This window comes from Rhinatrema bivittatum, chromosome 5 (genome assembly GCF_901001135.1).
Source record: "Rhinatrema bivittatum chromosome 5, aRhiBiv1.1, whole genome shotgun sequence".
NCBI lineage: Eukaryota > Metazoa > Chordata > Amphibia > Gymnophiona > Rhinatrematidae > Rhinatrema > Rhinatrema bivittatum.
Window position 1 is genome coordinate 94,527,977 of NC_042619.1, and position 25,298 is coordinate 94,553,274.

Consider the following 25,298-nt stretch of genomic DNA (forward strand, 5'->3'; position numbering starts at 1 on the left):
TGCTAACATCGCTGTGCAGATCTTTTTATGTTCTGCCATACACACCAGACCCTCTCATTGCATTGTTTGACGTGCTGTTGTAACACAGGCACGCAGACTTGATAGCATCTCATTATGTTATTTCTAGCTTCTGCTGGTAAAAGAGGTGTAAGAATGCCTTGCTGTGAGTACAGTTAGGTACATGACCAAACAGAACAAATAATGCAGCAGTTGGGGATAAAATAGCACTAGAAAATGTAGACTGGAGACCAACCGAGTTAAGGGAATACGGCATTTACCATAGGAACAGCTAAGAATGTACTTAGGATAGGGACTCCTGATAAGGTGACAATACCGCTGGCTTTGAAAACAGGATCTACTATGGTAGAGGCTGTGGAAAAGGTCTGTGATTTAGGGTATATTTGGATAAAAAATGAAAGGAGAAGTGCAAGTTTCTTGGATACTGCAATCTATTTTGGGGAAAATGAGAATGATTTATTTATTTATTTTAAAAGTATTTATATACCGCTTTTCAAATAGAGTTTTGTCAAAACGGTTTACAAATATAGATAAAAAAACAATGAAAAATAAAATTAAGAATAAAATATACATAAAAATAATAGCTAGATAAATACTAGCGAAAACAAAATTGTTTTATAAAATGAAAGAAAAGGAAAAAGAGGTGGCTGTAAGATGATGAGAATATAGACTGGGAATGGATGTCAGGTGGATGGGATTGTAGTAGTGAGAGAAAGATTTTTGGTGGAAGAATGTTGTGGTGAAATATTAAATGCGAGTTGAAAAAGATATGTTTTTAAAGATTTTTTGAAGTGGTGAGGATTTGATATAAGGCAAAGGGGATTGGGTAAACAGTTAAATTGAAACTATTTTTGATGTAAAAGATTTTAGGACTATTATACAATCCTTGGTTATTTCTCAGTTGGATTATGGGAACACACTATTGATAGGTTTACTCTAATAGATATTCCGAAGACTGAAGATTGTTCAAAATGTGGTGAATATAACAGTATTGAGTTCTATGAAAAGAACTCCAGTAAATGAAATGTTATCTTTGTTACTTTGGCTTCCAGAGGAGTTACATTTAAAATTCAAGATTTTGATCATGATGATTAAGGTATTGAGAGGTGTGGTCCAGACTATTAGTGAGAGAATGTTCTATGGTATCAAACTCAGCAAATGTATGATCTAGTCAAGAGGCACTTCCAGTGGGAGCACTGAGAGGAGAGGATCCTGCATGAGACTAAATGCACAATCACATCTTTATGGGTAGAAATCCTTTGTGAGTTGGAGAAGACTATAGTGATAGGGGTACACTACCATCCATTGGCCAAGATGGTGAGACAGACAGTGAAATGCTAAGCGAAAGTAGGGAAGCTAACCAAATTGGTAGTGCAGTAATAATGGGAGATTTCAATTACCCCAGTATTGACTGGGTAAGTGAAACATCAGGACATGCTAGAGAGATAAAGTTCCTGGATGGAATAAATGACAGTTTTATGGAGCAATTGGTTCAGGAACCAACGAGAGAGGGAACAATTTTACATCTAATTCTCAGTGGAGAGCAGGATTTGGTGAGAGAGGTATCAGAGGTGGGAGCCGCTTGGCAATAGTGATCATAATATGATCAAATTTGAATTAATGACTGGAATGGGACAGTAAGTAAATCCACGGCTCTAGCACTAAACTTTCAAAAGGGAAACTTTGATAAAATAAGAAAAAGTTACAAAAACTACAAAGGTAAAAAGTGTGCAACAAGCGAGGACATTGTTAAAAAAAATACCATCTTATAGAGCAGTCCAGATGTATTCCACACATTAAGATAGGTGGAATACATCTTGACAATTGCCAGCATGGCTAAAAAGTGACGGGAAAGAGGCTATTTTAGCCAAAAGATCTTCATTCAAAAATTGGAAGAAGGATCCATCAGAAGAAAATAGGATAAAGCATAAGCATTGGCAAGTTAAATGTAAGACAATGGTAAGACAGGCTAAGAGAGAATTTGAAAAGAAGTTGGCAGTAGAGGCAAGAACTCATAATAAAACTTTTAAAAATATATATCCAAAGCAGACAGCCTGAGAGGGAGTCAGTTGGACCATTAGATGATCAAGGGGTTTAAGGGGCGCTTAGAGAAGATAAGACCATCGTAGAAAGATTAAACAATTTCTTTGCTTTGCTTTGTTGTATACTGAAGAGGATGTTGGGGAGATACCCATTCTGGAGACAGATTTCAAGGGTGATGATTCAGATGAACTGAACCAAATCACGGTGAACCTAGAAGATGTAGTAGGTAAGACTGACAAACTAAAAGGACTTGAACAGGTTAATATTAATCGGTTATTTACTCTCTCAGATAATAGAAGTACTAGGGGGCACTCCATGAAGAAAATTATTTTTCATTCAGTGTATAGTTAAGTTATAGAATTCATTGCTAGAGGATGTGGTTACACAGTTGGGGTAGATTTTCAAACCAGCGTGTGGGCGTATATGTGTGCGCGCAAGTTATAAAATTGGGGGTCAGCGCACGCAAGGGGGTGCACACTAGTGTACCTTGCGCACGTCGACGCCCTCTGGCTTCCCCCGTTCCCTCCCCTCTAACCTAACCTTCCTACTCCTTCCCCTAACCTTTCCCCCCCCAGCCCTACTCTAAGCCCCCCAAAATTGTTCTCAAACCTTTTGCGCCTGCCTGGAGGCAGGTGCAGGTTGCACGCGCTGGCAGCCTGCCGGCATGCAATCTTCCAACACAGCGGCAAATGGCCACTGTGTCGGAGGCCTCTGGCCCTGCCCTGCCCCCGGACTGCCCCTTTTTGCAAGCCCCGGGACTTTCACGCATCCCGGGGCTTTACGCGCATTGCCGGGCCTTTTGAAAATAGGCTCGGCCCGCGTAACCTTTTGAAAATCTGCCCCTTAATGTAGTTGGGTTTAAAAAAGGTTTGGATAAGTTCCTAGAGGAAAATCCATAAACTGCTATTAATTATTAAGCAATAGTAGTTTGAGATTGCCAGGTACTTGTGACTTGGGGCCTCATTTTCCAAGCACTTTACCGCGTCCTCACTCCGACAGCCAGCAAATCTGCACTAGAGACCACTGTTCTGTCCGTAGGTCTCATGTGGAATGCGAAAGTGGCCCCCAACCCCCGACGCTCATACCTAATCCCCACCCCGAGTTAGTAGGTGGCCCTCCCATAGGGGTTAAAATACCTATGTAGGGCATAGGCACTATAGTAAGTCTCTCTCTCTCTCTCTCTCTCTCTCTCTCTCTCTCTCTCTCTCTCTCTCTCTCTCTCTCTCTCTCTCTCTCTCCCCCCCCCCCCCCCCCCCCCAGGAGCCTGAAACAGGCTGTCTGGGACTATCGAAATATCATGCACTGCGATAAAAGAAACTGGCAATTATCGTGCACTGCAATAAAAGACTGAAAGAATCATCGTGCAGTGGGAAAACATCGCGTGCGGCGCTAATGTTTTCGCGAATGGCGAAAACATCGCCGCACACGATGTTTCCCCACTGCACGAAAGAAGCCTCATTTGCATTGGTAACGCCCCCTAATGCGTTACCAATGCGATATTGGAAAATAAGGCCCTTGGATAGGCTACTCTTGGAAACAGGATACTGGGCTTGATGGACCCTTGGTCTGACCCAGTATGGCATGTTCTTATGTCCTTATGTGATGCTTTGTTTTAAAATGATACAAAATTGCCAAGTAATATCAAAGGTTTTTTTTAGTGAGCTCTTCAACCTTATGGAATAAGCTACTTTAAGTAATTCGCCAAGAAGTGGATTACTTACAATTTTGAAAACAATTTAAAATGTGGCTCTTTCCACAAGGAGCACAGGGTTGAGATTATACCGTTTGCGAGGCTGGTATCATAATATCTTTATTGAGGATAGATTGATAATTTTTATTTTATTTTACTATGTCTAACTTATTTTTTTTTATTTTTATCAATTTTAATTTTATTTGATTGAAATTATGTTTGAAGCATATTTTATTTGTATGTATTCTGCTTTGCTTAGATTTTGGACTTTTAAGCGTTATATAAAAATTTGTAAATAAATTAAATCAATTTACAAAGCCACAATACCAACTATTGCAATTTAGTAAACCCTGTGGTATTTTCCCCAGTGTTAAAATATTGCAGGGAAAAATACCCTGGATTATCTGAGCCTCACCAAAACTACATGATGGCAGCCCTGGGATATGGGGCTGCCGTAAATTAAAGGGGCCAGTTGGACCAGAGTAACCCCCCCTAAATGTCACAAATCTCAATTCCTCCTGTCCTACCCTCCCGTCACCTGAGGTAGCCAAAGTCCCTGAAATGAACTTTAAACACCCTGAAGCTGCAGCATATGCCCCCACCTATTAATTACCTAACTTCTCCTCTTTTACAAAAATATTTCAATAATGCAGCAATAATGGGTGGTATTTTAAATCCCATGTGTTATTTCACCCCTAATATCATAGGAATGGTAATAAGCTGCTGTACATGCAGGTGCTTTGGAAATGTATGCTTACCTGAAAATTTGCTATAACTCAGGAGTTGTAGCTAACATTCCCCAGAAGCATCAGGACACTAACACAAATTCTGATGCTCCTGGGGTCATGAATTAAAGGGGTAGATTCCTTGCCCCCAAATTCCCAAGCCCCTTCCTTTTTACAAGAAAATAGCCTCCCAGAGGCTAGCCCCTACACTGTCCACCCTAGCCCACACTCATGATTCGCCCCCCCCCCCCCCCCCCCGGACTTATCAAACTTGCCCTGGTAGTCTAGTGGGGGTCCAGAGTGCCTCCTTGGTTCCAGTCCCAGCAGCAGCCATTTTACAAAATGTTACCAGCTTCCTCAACACGTGATAGGAGCAAAGGTAAGATATTGGCAGTTGCCATTTTTGAATGTCCACTGCCAGGTCTGGAGCCGAAGGGGCACTCTGGTCTCCCACTAAGCTATCATGAAAAATAATACAACTTCCTTGCATAAAACCCTGATTTATGTGCATAAGTTGGTATACTTTAAAACATGCATGCATAATTGAAATCACCAGTTTTCCAATTCCTCCAGCAGTTCACTCAGTCCTTTTCCGTGGTCATCAAGATGTTCCAAGGTCTTCTACCTGAACTCCTCTTAAGTTTACCCAGACCTCCCACTCAACCAGTTGTTGACAACAGATGAGTCTGATATCAATTGCATGAGATAATTAGCAGATGTAAAATTGCACAAATAAATTACCGCATGTACTCGTGTCTCTTATAAAAGAGCAACTTCTGCACATACCTTTTAGCCCTTCCCTGGAATGCCCCTATACCACCCCGTTTTTACATGTGTAGCTGTATGCATGAAAGCAAAACTTTGAAAGTATGTTTGATGTTTATGTACTTGAGTGCAGGCTACTTATAAGTGTTTGTGCTAATTTTTTTCACCCATCTTTGTTTTTGATGGAGATCTCACCTTAGTTTTATATGTGTCTAGGAAGTCTAAAGCAGTAATGTTGTTATCAACAATGTACTATGACATGTCAGTAGTTAGAGAGGAAAGAAAACCACTTATCATTAAGGACTAAAACAAAATCAAAGATGGGGGTGGACAACCTGGATCACTTAGTACACATGGCTACTTGCACACAAAACAAACAGGTGGTCAATGATAATGTTTTTCAATTTGATTGATGTTCTTCCAATTGCCAGCTTTGTTATTTGGATGAGAATTCATTTTGCTTGGTACAGCAGATTACCTTAAGAAAAATGAGACCCGTTCCTTGCTCATCTGATCGATGGGCTGATCAAATGAAGACTACAAGATACTGATAATCTGACCAGGCCAGGCATTGATTGCGCTGGACTACAAAATCCCAGTATCCACTACTGTGCTTACTAAGGGGAAAATGGCACATTGTACTGTTTGTCGCAGAACAGAACATTGCAAATTATGAAGATGTTGTGAGAACTACAAAAGGTTTGTGTGCAGAGAGTACGTAACTACCATACCGCTGTTTTCTGACTGCGTTTCAGTGAAAAGTTAATGGTAATGTGTATTTCTTATTACATAATACTTTCTATCTGAGTCACTGAAAACATGTTTATTCCTAAGAAAAAGGTTTTATCCTAAGCTTGTAAAAAATAAAGATGTGTTTTCACGGGAAATAATTTATTTTTACTAAATAGTTTAACTAATGTTATCAAAATAAATTGTGATTTACCAAAGTTACTCTGTACTATTTTTTGGGTATTTGGGTCAGAGTTTAAAATAACCCTAGACTTGCACCAATGCTAATTTATTGGTGCAAATGTCCCCAAAACAGTATTAATGGTTTTCTTTTCCTGACAGATAGTGAGGGTTAAGAAATACTATTTTGAGGATAGAAGATTCTACAAACTAATTTCTAATTTTAATAATTTGTGGACGTGATTATTCAACATGTTGGTTAATATTAGGAGAAAATTTAAATGAATCCTATTAGTCCTGGTGAGTCAGTACAGAAATGAATAGGTTAGTTTTCAGGAGCAAAACATGTAAAGGTTGAAGGCAATGGAGGTACGACTTTCTTGTCTAAAAATCAACTACAGTTATTCTAATTAATGAAAGACAAGCTGGTGCCATACCGATGCAATACAGTACGCTCAGCCGAGCGCACTGTATAACCCGCAGTCCGACCCAGGTTGAATAGATGCTAATGAATCCCCTAATACAATAAGGGGCGGATTTTCAGAGACCTGCTCGCGTAAATCCGCCCGGTTTTGGGCGGATTTACGCGAGCAGGGCCCTGCGCGCCGGTAAGCCTATTTTACATAGGTCTACCGGCGCGCGCAGAGCCCCGGGACTTGCGTAAGTCCCGGGGTTTTCGGAGGGGGCGTGTTGGGGGGGCAGTCCCGGTCGTCGCGGCGTTTTCAGGGCGTGTCAGCGTTTTGGGGGCGGGTACGGGGCGTGGCTACGGCCCGGGGCGGTCCGGGGGCGTGGCCGCGCCCTCCGTACCCGCCCCCAGGTCGCGGCCCGGCGCGCAGGAGGCCCGCTGGCGCGCGGGGATTTACGCCTCCATCCCCCAACAAAGGTAAGGGGGGTACAGACAGGGCCGGGCGGGTGGGTTAGGTAGAGGAAGGGAGGGGAAGGTGAGGGGAGGGTGTTAGAGGATTCCCTCCGAGGCCGCTCCGATTTCGGAGCGGCCTCAGAGGGGACGGGGGTAGGCTGCGCGGCTCGGCGCGCGCCGGCTATACAAAATCCATAGCCTTGCGCGCGCCGATCCAGGTTTTTTAGTAGATATGCGCGGCTCCGCGCGTATCTACTAAAATCCAGCGTACTTTTGTTTGCGCCTGAGCGCAAACAAAAGTAGGCCTATTCGCGCTCCTTTTAAAATCCGCCCCTAAGAGGATTAGCGCCTATTCATCGCGCGTCCGACGCGGAGCGAGTCTAATAGCGCTAATCACATGCAAATACCTTAATAATGATCAACAGACTTTTCCTCCAGGAACTTGTCCAAACCTTTTTTAAACACATCTACACTAATAGTTCTCACCACATCCTCTGGCAACTCTTGATAAGGCCCGAGGCAATTCTCTGTTTAAGTTAAAAGTCTGATTAATTTTTTTTTTTATTTTTATTTATGCGAAAGTGTCTCCTACCTATAAATCAAAGGATGATCTAAGGGTGAGTGGGAGGGAGGGAAATCAAAACACCCAAACTCCTAGCTTCTGCCTGCCTTCTGACTAGCTATTTAATACAGAAGAAATTGCGCCAATAGTTTACTTCTTCACAAAACTTTTTAAGTATAGTTCATAAATGTAATAAATTTGGTAATCTAGGCCTGTGAAACAGGATTATGTCACAATCACAAGGAGTTTGCTGGACCTATATTGGATATTTGTTTAAACCACAAAGCCACCACATGGTGTTGCATAAAGCAGGCTGTGCGTAGGCCAAGCAGAGAACTAGAAATCATTCAGTCAGATTCACAGGTCTTTGTTTTATTTCTGTTTCTAACTGGAGCCTGGCATAGCATAAGTGCTACCCTTTGGTACATGTCTAGAGTGTTTCTTCATGAATGACAGTAAGGGTGTGCATTGCAAAATCTTTTGTTTCTTGTCATATTTTTTTTTTTGGGGGGGGGAGGAGTTTATTTTTCTCATTATAGCATGCACTTCATTGGTGCAATGTCTGTGGGTATTGTGCACCACATACTTTATACTTTATCCTAATTTTCAAAGGGAAAGTACATATAAGTTTTTCCCTTTGAAAATTATCCCAGGAAACCCAACTGCACACATTTTCACCCAATAAGAAGAGAACATAGATTTTCTGAGAAAATACATGTGCACACTTTTAAAAATGCAAAAGTGTACGCATAAGTGCAAGCCCTCCCTAATCCCACCCATGAGAAGATCTATTCACACTGGGGTAGATTTTCAAATAGCGCGATTTGGCGATTTGGCGTTCTTTTGTTGGCGCATCAGGCGCAAACAAAAGTACGCTGGATTTTAGCAGATACGCGCGTATCCGCTAAAATCCGGGATCAACGCGCGCAAGGCTATCGATTCCGTATAGCCGGCGCACGCCGAGCCGCGCAGCCTACCTCCGTTCCCTCCGAGGCCGCTCCGAAATCGGAGCGGCCTCGGAGGGAACTTTCTTTTGCACTCCCCTCACCTTCCCCTCACCTTCCCCTACCTAACCCACCCGTCCGGCCCTGTCTAATGCCGGGACGCGACCTGGGGGCAGGTCCGGAGGGCGCGGCCACGCCCCCGGACTGCCCCGGGCCGTAACCACGCCCCCGGGCCCGCCCCCGAAACGCTACGTCCCGCCCCGAAAACGCCGCGCGGATCGGGCCCGCCCCCCGACACGCCCCCTCGGAAAACCCCGGGACTTACGCGAGTCCCGGGGTCTGCGCGCGCCGGTAGGCCTATTGAACATAGGCGCACCGGCGAGCAGGGCTCTGAAAATCCGCCCCACTGTGGGAAAAAGGACAAGCACAGAGGCCCTGCGCGTGTACATTTACTCGTGTAAGTTGCTATCTTATAAGAGACTTGTGCGAGTGCGTTTGTCAATTTACTCGGGCAATTTAACACTTGCTGATTATCTCATGCATTTGATATCAGAATCATCTTTCTTTGCTATTGTTTGGGTGGAGGTCTGGGTGAACTGGGGAGAGTTCAGGGTGAAGAAGTAGGAGGGTCTCAATATCCTGGAGAATGACTGGGTGATGTGGTAGAGGTAATGGCAAGCTGGTGATTTCAATTTCAGGGCATATTTTAAAATATACCAAATTCCAAGTATAAATCAGGGTTTTACACGCATAAAATATACATGCATGTATTTATAAAATTGGTAGAAAAGGATGCACTTTCAATGTATTGCAAGTATAGGTGTGTATGTTGTGGGGGGGGGGGGGGGGGGGTTTATAACCTGTGCATAGTTAGTACACGTAGGTTATTTAATACGGTAGTAGATCTCCGTACGGCCATATACATGTGTATAAAGGGTTGCATGGTGTCCTTTGAAAGTTATCCTCTATGGTTTCAGCGAATGCAAAAACATTTAGCATGCACTAAAACCATTTAGGAGGGAATTTTCATAGAAATACGTGCATTTCATAGAAATGCATGCAGAAAAATAACATATTCGCCTGTAAATAGCATGTACGCCTGTGTATGCTATTTTATAAACCTCAACAGTACGCGTACACTCGCAGTATTGCACATAAAAGTGAACAGGGAAAAAAGGGGCAGGGGCATTCTGGGGCAGAGTTCAGAAGCACATGCAGAAGCTGCTGTTTTGTACATGGTATATGCACACACATTATCAAGCTTGCCCGGTCAGTTTTTACACCTGCTACATGACCTGCACAGTTGGAATCAGACTTGTCTTTTGTGTGCAGTTTTAGGGTGAGGAGAAGTACTAGAGGAGCTCCTGTATATGAACTGGTGAATCTGGGAGAACTCGTGAATCCAAGTACATTCAACTATGTATTTTCAGAACAGTATACACGCATACTTTAAAATATACATGCCACCGTGTTTAATTCTGGGTTATTATATGCAAATCATTACAATTATTTCACGCCTAAAATATTTGCGTTTGTTATTATAAAATGGGTTGAGAAAGAATGCATGTTCCTGCATTACAGATAAACATGCGCTGACACAAATGTGCATAATTTCGGGGCAAAATTAGGTGATATTTTATAAACTGTGAGGCTCCCATCACACAGTTTATAAAATACTAAAATAAATCTCCACAGGCCCACTTGTGTGCTGCAGGCACATTAAGGGCCTCATTTCCTAAGCATTTTTCCCATAGATACAGAATGGAAGAAAAGCCTTAGTAAATCAGGCCCTTTAAATGATCTAACTGCACACTAAAATAAAAAGTGCAACTAATCTGTTTTACTTTCTTCCATTTCATTTTAAAACAATACAACAAAAAACATCCAAATGTTGGTGTTTTCATGTTTTCCAATGGCAACACAGCCCTAATTTATAGCAGCATGGAAACAATCTGTCAGTCTTCATGTTGGCCTTTTCCAAACATGTGATCAGTGCTCTTTCAGGGACAAGGAATATAATATTGTGCCTACACAGATGCGATGCCAGATGACTGAGACAGAACTGATAATAACCATTCTGGCAGAATGACTAATTTCATGATTCCACTGTATGGTGTAGTACATATAATCAGTGGTGACTAATGCCTACCCAGAGTGATTCAGACTAAGATCAGCTCATCGACTGTCTGCGTGTCTATATCCAACAGTCTTCATTTCGCTTTCTTGCACTGCATTTGACACCAATACAGTTTCTTCCATTTTTTTTAAATATTTATTTATTTATTTATTTATTTAAAGATTTTTATATACCGCGGCTCGTTAGCAAACATCACCTCGGTTTACAATGAACATTAAATTAGCAACAGGCTTTACAATCCAACAGATAAAAGTAATAAAATATAGCTGATAACATAGAACTTACAAAAATTGAAATAAATCAAACTAAAATTAGCTAGGGGGTATATGACTGGCGGATCAACTTAATAGTACATTATTAACAGTACAGATATTTTCAAGGTCAGAATTAGATGGGAGATAATAACCAAATTAATCATATTGCAGGTAAATAGGTAAATATATTTAAGGTTTATTAACTGTAACAGAAACAGATATACAGAGATCCGAAAACATTCTTCATACATATTGCCACATGAGCTTTCAGCAGATATACACGAACACAATGAGAAATATAACTGCTAACAGGATTTTTTAATTAAATCTTCTATCCCCCTCCCCCCGGAACCAAAAAAATCCACATTATCGGCAAACCAGGCTAAAAAGGTTGGCTAAATGAACAATACAGTTTGAAATGCATGCTGGGATGATATATAACTATTCATTTTCAAGTCTGAACCTTTTTAGCTGGGTGTCTGAACCTTTTTAGCTGGGTGTCTGAACCTTTTTAGCTGGGTGGCTGGTGGGCGTGAGGACCGCCTGGTAACTTGCTTGCCTGGTGTGAAGGTGGCAGACCTCATGCATCACCTAGATAGGATTTCAGACAGTGCTAGGGAGGAGCCGGCTGTCGTGGTACATGTGGGCACAAACAACATAGGAAAATGTAGGAGGGAGGTTCTGGAAGCCAAATTTAGGATTTTAGGTAGGAAGCTGAAATCCAGAACCTCCAGGGTAGCATTCTCTGAAATGCTCCCTGTTCCACGTGCAGGTACCCAGAGGCAGGCAGAGCTCCAGAGTTTCAATGCATGGATGAGACAATGGTGCAGGGAAGAGGGATTCAGCTTTGTAAGGAACTGGGGAACCTTTTGGGGAAGGGGGAGTCTTTTCCGAAAGGATGGGTCCACCTTAACCAAAGTGGAACCAAGCTACTGGCACTAACTTTTAAAAAGGAGATAGAGCAGTTATTAAACTAGAATAAGGGGGAAAGCCGACAGTCACTCAGCAGTGCATGGCTAAGAGGAATGTATCCTTGAAGGATACTAATGAGAGTTAGGGCATTCCAGCAGAAAGGTTCTAATAAAAGCAAATGTAGTCCATGTGCCTGAGCTAAAGAATTCCAAATTATCCCTATCAACTCAAAAGAAGGTTGTTAATACAAACAAAAAAAACACTTTGAAATGTCTGTATGCCAATGCCAGAAGTCTGAGAAGTAAGATGGGAGAGTTAGAATGTACAGCAGTGAATGATGAGATTGACATAATTGGCATCTCAGAGATCTGGTGGAAGGAGGATAACCAATGGGACAGTGCTATATCAGGGTAACATTATATCGCAATGATAGGAAGGGTCAACTTGGTGGGAGGGTGGCACTTTATATCTGGGAGGGTATAAAGTCCAACAGGATAAAGATCATACAAGAGACTAAATGCTCAGTAGAATCTATATGGGTAGAAATCCCATGTGTGTTGGGTAAGAGTATAGTGATAGGAGTATACTACCGTCCACCTGGACAAAATGGTCAGACAGATGATGAAATGCTAAGAGAAATCAGGGAAGCTAACCAATGCGGCAGTGTAGTAATAATGGGAGATTTCAATTACACCAATATTGACTGCGTAAATGTAACATCAGGACATGCTAGAGATATACAACTAGAACAGTTGTATATACAACTAGAATAGCAAGTAAACTACAGCTAGAAATCCCACCACTCCCATTAGCCAAGCTATCCAACACAAGGAACAGAGCCATATCCATCGCTGGTCCGAAATTATAGAACTCATTACCAGATCACTTGAGCCCCCAAAGCAACATTAAATCATTTAAAAAAGAGCTCAAAACATGGATATTCAAACATTCAAAGATGGTATTGGTTAATATCACATAACATATCTCATGCATAACCTTTTTTGGATATGCAATAGCACTACTAAGACTATGACACAGAACGTTTTAAACTAGAACATACATGGTTTGAACACAGAAATACCCTGTTATAAACGTTGAAGTTGCCTGTAATAAGTTAGTTTCTCTGTTTTCCAGTTTTTACTGTTAATTGTAATAGGTTGTTGTACTTGCAAACCAGAGTGAAGGCTACTAGCTATACCTCGGTATAAAAAAAACCCTAAATAAATAAATAAATATATATATATATATATATATATATATATATATATATATATATATATATATATATATATATATATATATAAGGTTCCTGGATGGAATAAACGACTAATTCATGGAGCAATTGGTTCAGGAACTAACGAGAGAGGGAGCTATTTTAGATTTAATTCTTAGTGGAATGCAGGATTTGGTGAGAGAGGTAACGGTGGTGGGGCCACTTGGCAATAGTGATCATAACATGATCAAATTTGAACCAATAACTGGAAGTTGGACAATAAGTAAATGTACAGCTCTAACACTAAATTTTCAGAAGGGAAACTGAAAAAATGAGGAAAATACTTAGTTAGAAAAAAACTGAAAGGTGCAGCTGCAAAGGTTAAAAGTGTTCAACAGGCAAGGACATTATTTAAAAATACAATCTTAGATGTGCAGTCCAGATGTATTCCACACATTAAGAAAGGTGGAAGGAAGGCAAAACGATTACCGTCATGATTAAAAGGTGAGGCAAAAGAGGCTATTTTAGCCAAAAAAACATCCTTCAAAAATTGGAAGAAGGATCCATCTGAAGAAAATAGGAAAAGCATAAGCATTGTCAAGTTAAGTGTAAAACATTGATAAGACAGGTGAAGAGAGAATTTTGAAATGAAGTTGGCTGAAGAGGCAAAAACTCATAATAAAAACTTTTTAAAATATATCTGAAGCAAGAAACCTGTGAGGGAGCTGGTTGGATCGCTAGATGACCGAGGGATTAATGGGGCTCTTAGGGAAGATAAGGCCATTGCAGAAAGACTAAATGAATTCTTTGCTTCTGTGTTTACTAATGAGGATGTTGGGGAGATACCAGTTCTGGAGATGGTTTTCAAGGGTGATGAGTCAGATGAACTGAACCAAATCACTGTGAACCCAGAAGATGGAGTAGGCCAGATTGACAAACTAAAGAGCAGCAAATTGCCTGGATTGGATGGGATAAATTCCAGGGTTCAGAAGGAACTAAAAATGAAATTTCAGATCTATTAGTTAAAATTTGTAACTTATCATTAAAATCATCCATTGTACCTGAAGACTGGAGGATGGCCAATGTTACCCCAAATTTTAAAAAAAGTCTCCAGGGGCAATCCAGGAAACTCTAGACCAGTGAGCCTGACGTCAGTGCTGGGAAAAATAGTGGAAACTATTCTAAAGATCAAAATCACAGACATGCTTTAATGGAACACAGTCAGCATGGATTGCCTCACAAAGCTGCTGTTACGAACCTGCCCATGGACGCTATCCCGCAGACAGGTCCTCCACTTACCCTAGGCCACCGCTGACACCATCCCTCGTGGCAGGCCAGGCCGAGCGTTCTTGGCTCCCCTGCGGTCCTAGTGCCACTGCCGGGAGTCCCTTCATTGCGGCACGGAGCCGCTGCTGCTGCCTGCTCTCTCTCTTTGCGGCAGGGCTGCCGCTGCCGCCGCCGCTCCCTGTCAGGCCTTCCACATGGCTGGGACGCCGCTGTTGTCTTCGGCCTTCCTGCTTCTCTATAGGCGCGGGCGCACACCTCAGCTGCACTTTTAAAGGGCCAGCAGTGGGAAAAGCCCTGCGGCCCTCTCCATCAGCCTGTTCCTGGATCAGCCCTATAAAAGGGTCCTGCTTCAGTTCTTCAGGGCCTTCAGATCTGGTCTTCACAGCGTCTTTGGTATTCTTCTGGATCCAAGTCCTCCATGGTCTTTCCTGTGCCTTGATGGATCTTCGTTCCTTGTTCTGAACTTCGTCTCCTTGATGTTCCTGGTCTCGTCCCTCGTCGGAGCTCCCTCATCACCTGTATCCTGTTCCTGATGTTCCAGATGTCCAGTTTTCCTGATGTCCCGTGTCCTGAGGTGCCATGTTCTATGTTCCTGATATGAAATGTTCCTGTCCTGACTCCGTCCGTCTCATCTTCAGCTCTTCGTCCAGTTCCCAGGTCCCTCATCTCCTGGCGTGCCACCATCGTGGTCTGTGACCAGCTCATGAGGGGCTGTGTAGGGTGCCTCGTGGTACAAGGCCTTCTTCTTGTCTGCAGCGCAAGCCTCCAGAAGGTTCCTGTTTTTAATGCCTTGCTTCTGAGAATCCTGAGTCTTGAATCCCGAGTCTTGAATTCTGTTCCGGTCTTCAGAGTTCCTTGTGCCTGCTTCTGTCCATGCCTAAGACTCTGCCATAACCTGCTCCACTTCAGTGTGGTCCGCGACCAGCCACAGGCGGCTGTGTAGGGCGCGCCCCGGTGCAGGCCTCTACTGAATCTTCATGTTCCAGTCTCAAATTTCCACTTCTTCACTTGGAATCTGTTTCGCGGTCAGTGTGGTCCACGACCAGCCACGGGCGGCTGTGTAGGGCGTGCTGCGATGCAGTTCTCACCCAGTACTTTTGCCTGACTCCTGAATCTTTGCCTGAAACTTCCGAGCAACCCGAATACTTGTCTGACTCCTCCGAGTATCCTGAGTCCTTGTCTGGGTCCTCCGAGTAATCTGAGTATTCAAGTCTTCGTCTGAGTCTCCTGAGTATCCAAGTCTACGTCTGAATCCTCTGAGTATCCTGAGTCTTCATCTGAGTCTTCGTGTTCCTGCCCTCAGCCTCCGTCTGGCCTCACGCACTCATTGTTCCCAAGTGGTGGGTCCAGAAGGGCTATCGAGTGGCCAGAGGGCTACTCTCGAGACCAGCATTGCGTTGCTGGGTCTCATTGGTGCATGTAGGTCCACTGAAGGGCTGAGCCTGCCTTGTTCCTGTTCTGGATATTCCTTGCCTTGTCTTCAGTCCAGCCTTGCTCCTGCTCCACCCATGCTCAAACCTGCTCACCTCTCGCGGTGTGTCTTGGGGCTCCTCCCTGAGCCGTGCCATAATCCAAGGGTCCACATCCTCCCTAGAGATGGGACCGCACCTCCATGCTCCTAACAGGATCCGAAGGCCATGAGCTCGGTGAGCTGTGCTTGTGACGGGCTCAGTTCCTGGACATTTCTGTTAGCCTTGATTTTCCCCAGAAATTTTATCTTAAATTCCTGGACACTCTGATAACCTGTTTCTAGCCCAGAATATTTGCTCCTAGTTTCCTGGACATTTAATACCTTGTTTTTAGCCAATTTATTTTTCTTTGCACTTGTCTCTCCTCTTCAGTTATCTGGATCCCACAACCTGCAGGAGGCGCCTGCATCCAGATCTCCAAGTGCAGTCGAGTCCTGGAACCCTCTCTACCTGCAGGAGGTGCCTGCCATGGTTCCAGAGACCATCTCCGTTCTTTCCACTGCGATGTTGGCTCATCTCCCTGGGTTCCATATGACCTCCAGGAGGCGCCTGCACCCAGGTTCCACATCCGGTATCAAGTTCACCTTCAACGTCAAGTACCTTCAAGCTTCAGGGAGTATATTACCAATCAGAGTGTACTCCACAACAACTCCGGGTCTTTGGGTTTTTATGACCTGCAGGAGGTGCCTGAACCCTAAACCTGGCTTCGTCGTGTCGCTTCCAACTCAGCTCCTGCTTGCACTGTCCTGATGCTTGCCCTGGGGCCATCTTCAGCCTAAACCTTCTCTCTGCTTATGCAAGTGGTGATTTCAGCCATGGATTCCACATCAGTTCTTCGGAGACATTACCTTGCTGTGCTTCACCTTCATGACTTCAACATGGCGAGTCACCTCGAATCCACAGCTTCAATCCAGCCCTTGCTCTGCGCAAGTGGAATTCTACCCTGTATCATCATTGCAAGTTATCCTACATCCAGAACTCGCCGCCATTAGTCTTCCAGCGTCCTTCACGCAGCATTCTGAGCTGCTAGAATCAGGATTTAGAAGATCCTGATTCCCTGTCTTCTGCTCCTCTGTATTGTCTCGCTGCCAGGCTAAGGACTGCAACTACCATCTTCCAGCTTGTCTGGTATGCCTGCATTGTCTTGCTATTAATCCTCCTGGAGGGACCCTGTCTTCCTTGGGAACCGCATGGTGATTCTACTTCACTGTTCCTGAGTCCATGAAAATGCCTATGGTCATCTTCTCCAGTGGTTTCCATCCTTTGAATTACCGGAAACTATCTTCAGTCCATCACCCTAAAGAGCTTTCTGAATGGCTCTACAAGATAACTAAAGTATTTGCCAGATTCTCTGTGTCTTTCACCTGTAAGTTGCTTCTGCAATGATGTTCGCCATCAGCTGCACTTCAACCATCCATCAGTGGGGATTCGCTTACATACCCATTGGAATCCTCTGCTGTCTTCGAACCCTGTCTCCTGAAGCTTCATCTACCCTAAGTGGCTGCTTGACTCAATCGTGAGAGATATTTCATCCTTGCTGTCATCGGGGAATCCCCGCTTCTATGAATCATTACCTTGCATAAAGCACCACAGCGACATCTATCGACTGCCAAGCTCCTCTTAGGACCAACTTCACCACCATATGTGAGCCTGTATTAAAACTTATGGATCTTCCCAATATGCAATTCTCTCCTTTTCCAAGTTAAAGAGACTTCTCTCATCATCTGGCTTTGTAAAGCCTGGAAGCAGCAACCTTGAGCTTCTTCCCACTTGTCTACCTCAGCTATGAACCAACCATCTTCAAAAGGTAAAATTGTCTCCAGGACCTGCTTTCCACCTTCTGTGCAATGTTCATTGGATCTCCTAGTTCCATCCGGGTCCTTCTTATACTAATGCCTGACCAAGAGCAAGTGGCACTTGTAAGTTCATCTACTCACTCTCTTGGTGTACCACCCTTGCATCTAAAGAATCCAGCTTGATGCCTGCTCTGTCTTCACCATTGCTGCCACCGTGAAGGTGATGCTTGTCTGCTTTCCATTCTTGTTCTGACTAATTTGAACCAAGAACCGGTTCTTACTCCAAGATGCTACCATTCATCTGTGCATCCCATTCAACCTGGACTCCTTGTCTTCAATTTCTGCCACCTTGACTATTAGAATGTGATATGCAAGCCTTGCTGTCCTACAAATCCTCTATCCTGCCTGTTTTATGTCTTCAGTGTTTGCCTACGTCTTGCCTGCATCTTTGACCTTCTTCGCCATGTTTTCAGCAACAATTATCTCCATTGCTACAGTTCCTCGTCAAGAAATTCCAGCTTCTGTCCTTGGAACCTTGATTTTCCCCTGATGGTATGGAGTGATACCTTCACCCTTCCAAGCTGTTGATAGGAGGCTTGAGGAGGGGGTCCTTGAGGAGGGGGTACTGTTACGAACCTGCCCGCAGACGCCATCCTGCAGACAGGTCCTCCACTTACTGTTGGTCGCCGCTGTCCCTCGCGGCAGGCCGGGCTTCAGCGTTCTTGGCTCCCCCACGGTCCTAGTGCTGCCGTCGGGAATCCCTTCATTACGGCATGGAGCAGTTGCTGCTGCCTGCTCTCTCTCTTCGCAGTAGGGCTACCACCACTCCTGGTGAGGCCTTCCATGCGGCTGGGATGCCACTGTTGTCTTCGGCCTTCCTGCTTCTCCATAGGTGCGGGCGCACGCCTCAGCTGCACTTTTGAAGGGCCAGCGGCGGGAAAAGCCCCATGGCCCTCTTCAGTGACATCATCAGCATGTTCCTGGATCAGCCCTATAAAAGGGCCCTGCTTCAGTTCTTCAGGGCCTTCGGATCCGGTCTTCACAGCGTCTGTGGTCTTCTCCTGGATCCACGTCCTCCGTGGTCGTCCTGTGCCTTGATGGATCTTCGTTCCTTGTTCTTCGTGTTCCTGAACTTCGTTTCCTTGATGTTCCTGGTCTCGTCCCTCAGCGGAGCTCCTTTGTCACCTGTCTCCTGTTCCTGATGTTCCAGATGTTCCGTGTCCAGATGTCCTGATGTCAACCCCCCACCCTCCTGAGTCCCCCCCCAAGACTTACCAAAACTCCTTGGTGGTCCAGCGGGGGGTCCGGGAGCCATCTCCTGCAATCACACTGTTGGCTGCCGGTATTCAAAATGGCGCCGATAGGCTTTGACCTTACTATGTCACAGGGGCTACCAATACCATTGGTCGGCCCCTGTGACATAGTGAGGGCAAAGGCTATCGGCGCCATTTTGATTACTGGCAGCCGACAGCCCAAGTGCAGGAGATCGCTCCCGGACCCCCGCTGGACCACCAGGGACTTTTGGCAAGTCTTGGGGGGGGGGGGTCAGGAGGGTGGGGGGTTGTAGTTAATTAAATTTTAGCTGGGATACGAATGAGAATGGAACGAGTGAACGGATCGGGGGCCCCCCTTGCCGAATGCAACGTATCTGCCCCCCGACGAATACAAATACTGAATGTAACGTATGCGGTCCCTCTGGACATCCCTAGTTTAGCCAATTGTGATTGACTTAGAGGCTAGACCCAGTGAGTGGTTAAATAGCTAAGGCTAGTGAGCTGAGTTGAGGGTTCGCCACCATTTTTTCAACCTGATCTGTGAGCCGTGTTCGTCCCTTTAGGAAGTTATGTTTCCACTGGTTGCTATTTTTGTTTTTATTTTCATCAAAATATTTGGTTCATTAGAAAGTTCTGCTCTTGTAATTTTTGTTTATGTTTGTTTTCGTTTTTTGTTGCAGATTTAATTTGTTTCCCCCTAAGGCAGGCAGAAAGTGCCGAAACATTGTCAATGTCGGGAAGGGATAAATGCTGAGCTATTGGGAAGGTTTTTTGATGTGGAAAGAGTGGTTTTTACCTAACAAGATACGTGGTTCTTTTTATTAATTAGATATGGTTGAAAAGCATGGGTATGAGAGAGAATAAAGTTAGTTAATAAATCATCTAGGAAATGGGAATACGTAAATGGCATGAAAACTCTGTGCTCAGCTATATGATGCTAGTTGAAGCCCATTGTGGGCAAAAGCCTGTGGATTATATATTTGTCTGAGCAATATTTTATCTGATACCTATTCCCTTGATAGGAGTGAGTGGCTTCGGTTGATATATTCAGCCAACAAAGGTCTATTAAAAATTCCACCGGCTTGCCAAAAACGTACCTCAGCTCGGAAGAGAGCCATGTCCGTAGGAAGCCCCGAACTCTGGAACACCCTCCCAACCAAACTGAGAACACAGCAAAATTTAAAAACCTTCAAAAAAGAACTAAAAACCTGGATGTTCATCAAAGCCTACCAAAACACCCAATGACTCGATGTTATAACTTCCTCTACCAAACTTGTTATAACTTCCCTACCGACCCATATAAACATGTAGATCTAATCCTTAACATGCAATTTAACCGTACAATTCAACAACCGAACTATCTTATAATGCCTACGATAACTATGTTAACAAGTACGTGATTTTTGAACACCCTGTTAAACATCAAAACTTTGTAAACCGTTGTGATGGCGAAACCGAACGACGGTATATAAAACTCGATAAATAAAATAAAATAAATAAAATATTTTTGTTTCCAATTCTTGGCTAAGCCCAGCCAGGCAGTCCTGAGTCCCTTGTCTTCTTTTGCAGGGGGAGGGTTTATGGGAGGAGTCACAGAGGGCCATGGAGTTCCCAGTTTGCTTTTTTGGGATGGGAGGGGGATAGTAGAATGCTATGGATTGCATGTTTTTAAAGCAAATATAAAAATACCCCCACATTTTTGGATATTTGTATCAGAAACTATTTTTAGTTTGTTCCATTTACCATAAATGGCCTCATATTTTGTTTTTACTTTTTTTTTTGCATTCGTTTGTAAGGAATGCTCATCTGTAGAAAGTACAGGGTCCCTAAATGACTGAATGGTTGCTTTAGACAGGCAAAGACCGCAGTGGATTTTCCAGGTAAGCTTACTATACTGCTGTGTAGTGTGTACTACATTAATTTCTGACCTAAAAAGTCAAGTAGAGAGATTCTTTTGAACATTAGCTTGATAATTAAGAGTTCAATATTCCAGCGGGAGGAGAATGCTTTATAACAAAAAGATAAAGATATTGATGCATTAAATTTCTAGCTGTAGCAACATGCCATAAAGTTGACGCAGAATTCACTAAACAAAGGGAGTTAATTGAAAGAAATACATTTTAAAAAAGTAAAATGTGGAGTACCGTTACAGCCTTAAAGGACAAAAAAAACTGTAAGCTGCAGCCTTACTGAGTGTTCCTATGGAAAATAACCCCCAGTCCTCCTGGCCCCTGCTCAAAATTCCCTCTAATCATGATATACACTGTAAAGAAGAAAAGAAAAAAAAAACAAATTTCTACGAATTTAAGGAATGATTATATGAAGCAATGGAAAATGTTCCATTTTTTAAAATCAGTTAATAGGTTGCAAATAGAACAAATGATTACTAAAATCTGCAGAGGTTTGTTTTTTTTTTCTAAATGAAGCCAATCAAAGTCAAGATGATAAATTCCTTCTATCCACTGCTGGTACAATGACAAACTTGAATCCAGCCTTCCATTGTTCTGGGTGAGGAATCATTCTGCAAAAAGTTTGCATAATTTGAAAACTGAGCTTAAATTTAAATGCTACCTAGGGAGCTGCAACCACTAAATCAATATTTATAGATTTCACTTCTGTGAAAAACGAGCCTAGAAAATGCATCGGTCTTCATCACAGTAGCCTGTCAGGAAGATTTCTTCTTTTGACTAAGGGGCTCATTTTTGTAGCATATCGCACGCAAAAAGTCAGGGCAGAGTCGGCCCCGGAAGAGGAGGAGTCGGGGCATCGTTGGGACGGATGCGGCGGAAACTTCTCTGGCGGCGAAAAGGTAAGAACCCTTTTCGCTGCCAGTAGCGCGCTCAATAGCACCACCTTTTACAGTGGCGCTATTGGGTGTGAAAGCCGGCAGCGATCGCCCCCCCATTACCACCGGATTCTCTAAGGTCTGTGACCTTAGAAAATCCAGGCCTAAGTTTTTTAAAATCTGATTTTCTTGCTTACACTTGCCCTCTTCCACGGCGCATGTGGGCCGAAGGTAGCCCGTTCATGTAAATACAAACAGCACTAAGCCGTGCCGAACCTCATGAATGCCTGTGCACTGTTGGGCATTATATGCAAATGAGACCAGTAGCTAAATCAAATGAGCAGTTTTTCTATCAATTTTACACCTCCTGGAAGTATAGTTAATTTCTTTTACAATGAAACATTTGAGAAGTGTTTTTCGCCTGACGTTAAACCGCGTGTTCACAATTAATGAACCGCTTTGCATAATTTTGCACGGCTGATGCTCAGCATTGACATTGCATGAAAATGAAAGAAAGAAAAATGTTATGCACTAAAATAGCCATTTGTGAATAAAGTACAACTTCACGCATCAAAAGGGCAATAGTGTGCGTTACCCCTGGGACCTTCGTTTTGAGTTTGTATTTTACATTTTCCTTTTGCATTTCTTGGTGTTTACTATAATATAATGAACAAAAATGGGAGAAAAATCAGTGGGGAAAAACATGACTCTTTTTTTCCCATTTCTTTTCTCCTATTGCTATTTGTTATAATAAACACCGAGAAATTCAAAAGGACAAATCACATAAAGCTGAAAACGAAGGTCCGTATGTATCCCATTTAACGCCTGCTAACACCAGTTTCAGCGTGCAAACTTGCCTTTGCAAATTGTGGCGCAGCTTGGTGACTGAGCCTCTGAGTCTGAGCTTCCCATCTCTCTACCCTTTCATTCTCAAATGAACTTCCCTGTCGGAGGCCGTGCTTGGAAATCATGCAGTTAGTCAATCAGCCACTTACCTGCCCTTCCAGTCAGAGCAAGAACTCCACCGTGGTAAGCAGCTTAGTGCGGGGAGCCGATGAAAAAGGGAGAAAGAAGTAAATAAAAAGGAAAGCATGACTCTGGGCACATTTTTCTTTGTCTCTTTTTCTCTCTTTCCTGCTCATGCAGTACTTACCTTGCACGGTGATATAAGCCGAACTCTCCGCAGAGCCTTTGGGGTTGGCGGCTCTGCACAGGTAGAGCCCTGCATCGTCCTCCTTGATCCGCTCTATTATCAGTCTGTTGTTCCGTGGCTCCAGAAGAATACCTGAAGAGACGGAAAGATGGTCACACCAGTGGAAGCAGATGAGGACACTTAATAAAGTCAATTGACAAAGCCCCCAGTGTAGTTGCAAAGTAGGCCGGTACTCTCATCGTGCATCCTTACAGCTAACTTTGAAAGAGAAACTAATTAGCTGTCGCCAAGAGTGCACATGAACCATGCCTGTGTATGTCATAACTTCTGTTTGTGCAGACGACCGAGGGGGGAGGCAGGTAAAATAGCACATGTACTTTTGAAAATTGAACGTACGCCTGCTGGTTTCCTCCCCTGACCTAAGCACACCCCTGTGATCACCTCTTTTTAATCTGGCTAATAGTGCATATGTTCTGAAAACCCATGCATGCTTTTAGCTGGGTAGAGGGAAGCAATTTTTATCCAGGTAAATCACTATTTACCTGTTTAAATGGCTTTGAAAATTGCCCTCAGTATGTTTTATAGTTATGCACTGATGACAGGGTGCAAGAGCACTGAGCCATGACGATAAAAGAAGCAAAATTATAAATGGGGCAAAGACAATGAAAGACACAATACTGAGCTTGCACCCAACTGCTGTAGCCTCTTTCATGGCCAGAAATAGCCAAGTTTAACACACCGATATGTCCAAAGAGATCCCAATGAAGATCACCTCTGAAAGAAGGGATGGTAATAATCTGTAGCAGAGGTGCAGCCTCTCCCATCCCTAGCAGCAGGGTCATGTCCTGTCTGAGCCAGTCCCTTATTATTTCTCCTCCTCTCAGCCCATTAAAAGCTCAGGAAGGCTGGAAGCCTATTTACCTAATTGTTTCTCAGCAGTCTGAGATTAATCCTTGTATAAATTAGCTGCACTAACCACAAGGAGGAAGTGAAAAACAGCAGAGACAGGGCAGAGAGAGGGTTAAGAGACAGGAGCTACAGAGTTTTGCCGGAAATGAAAAGGGTTTTGTAGCCACTGCCATAAATACATGGGTGGGGATGATACAGTGGACTGGCCCTAGTGCCCAAACATGTTAACCTTGGACCTCCCAAAGCATTCAGTTCTGGCTGTGCTCCTGGTCTATACTTCTTAAACTAAACCATATAAAGCTCTGGAAGAAAAGACTATAGCGTGGCTGAAATTCTTACCTGATTCCTGCTGTAGCTCTCGGCCATTTTTATACCAGGATATCTGTGGTTCTGGGACCCCTTCAGCCTGACACTCCAGAGAAACACTGCTGCTGAGGTTCACCTGCTGCTCCCCGAAGACACGCAGGAGGTGTGGGGCTTGCTGAGCTGCAAAAATAAAAGGGGTCACAATTTTCTTGGGTCCCGCATGAAGAATGAACTGTGATCGTATTCTTACTGTAATTATTTGAATTTACACATTTGCAGCTTTTGAAAATTCTGTGGTTGAACTGAAGGATGACCTTGTGGTTACAAAAAAACATGGAAACCAGATCTGAATCCTTTCCATCATCACTTTGAGCCTGATTTCCTAAGGTTTACCCCACAGACAGAGAATGGGGGGGGGGGGGGGGGGAAGCCTTAGTAAAGAAAGCCCTTGTATCAGATTGAAAGGACCCTTTCAGGATTGGCAAAATAAGAATGTGAAAATCTTATTTTATTCATCTGTTGGCACCTATTTAGTCATGGGTGGTCAACACAAGAGGTAATAACCAACCCCAATACGATGATAAATAGGGGAATAAACACGGCAACGGGTAATTTTTAAAAAGGATTTATGTGCATAAGTGGGCTTTTGAAAATTGCTATGATATATGCCATTGAATTGTCAATAGGTGCACTTTATAAAGTGAATTTTAAAAGCCCGACGCACACATTAATTAGGGGATGGGAGAATAAGTCGGGCTTGTGCACGCCAAGCGGATTTTAAAAGCCAGCGAGATACGCGCGTATCTCCCGCAGCACGCACGTCTAAGAAGTTTTCAAAAAGGGTCGGGGCATGGGCGGGGAATGGGCATCTGGGGGCGTGAACCAGACATGTGCTTGAAAATACTTACGCAATTCACTGCACGCCAAGGCCCCCTGCTGTGTAACTTTACTTCTGCTATGGATGATGTGTAAGTTAAAAAAATAAAGAAAAATAGGCAGATCCGTGGGGTTTTAAGGGTAGGGGCTAGTTGGGTGGAGTGAAGCCTACTAAACCGGGAAGGGGGGGATTGGAGGATCTATCTCTTAACTGGGTGAACTGGATATGAACTGGTAAAACTGGGAATGGCGTCGGCATGTGCTTCTTTTCAAATTCCACAATTTACGTGGTAGAAGCGGCATTTGCGCACCCTTGCGTGCTCCCACTTAAAATTTGGCACACATGTGTGCATGGCTAGGCTATTTTATAACATGTGTGCATATATGCGTGCAAGTTATAAGATAGCCGCGT

General features: G+C 43.6%; 1 protein-coding gene across 2 annotated transcripts in view; it reads right to left on the reverse strand.

The window, feature by feature from the left end:
• FLT1 (fms related tyrosine kinase 1) overlaps window positions 1-25,298 on the reverse strand; it is a 379,855-nt gene that overhangs the window by 102,995 nt on the left and 251,562 nt on the right. Inside the window, exons 14-16 of one of the 2 annotated variants that reach the window (XM_029602608.1) lie at window positions 24,044-24,190; window positions 22,796-22,927; window positions 22,638-22,679 (exon numbers count right to left, since the gene is read on the reverse strand). In XM_029602608.1, the coding sequence (XP_029458468.1) occupies window positions 22,638-22,679; window positions 22,796-22,927; window positions 24,044-24,190 (321 nt within the window). The remainder of the gene's footprint in view (window positions 1-22,637; window positions 22,680-22,795; window positions 22,928-24,043; window positions 24,191-25,298) is intronic. The other variant, XM_029602609.1, reaches the window with a different exon arrangement.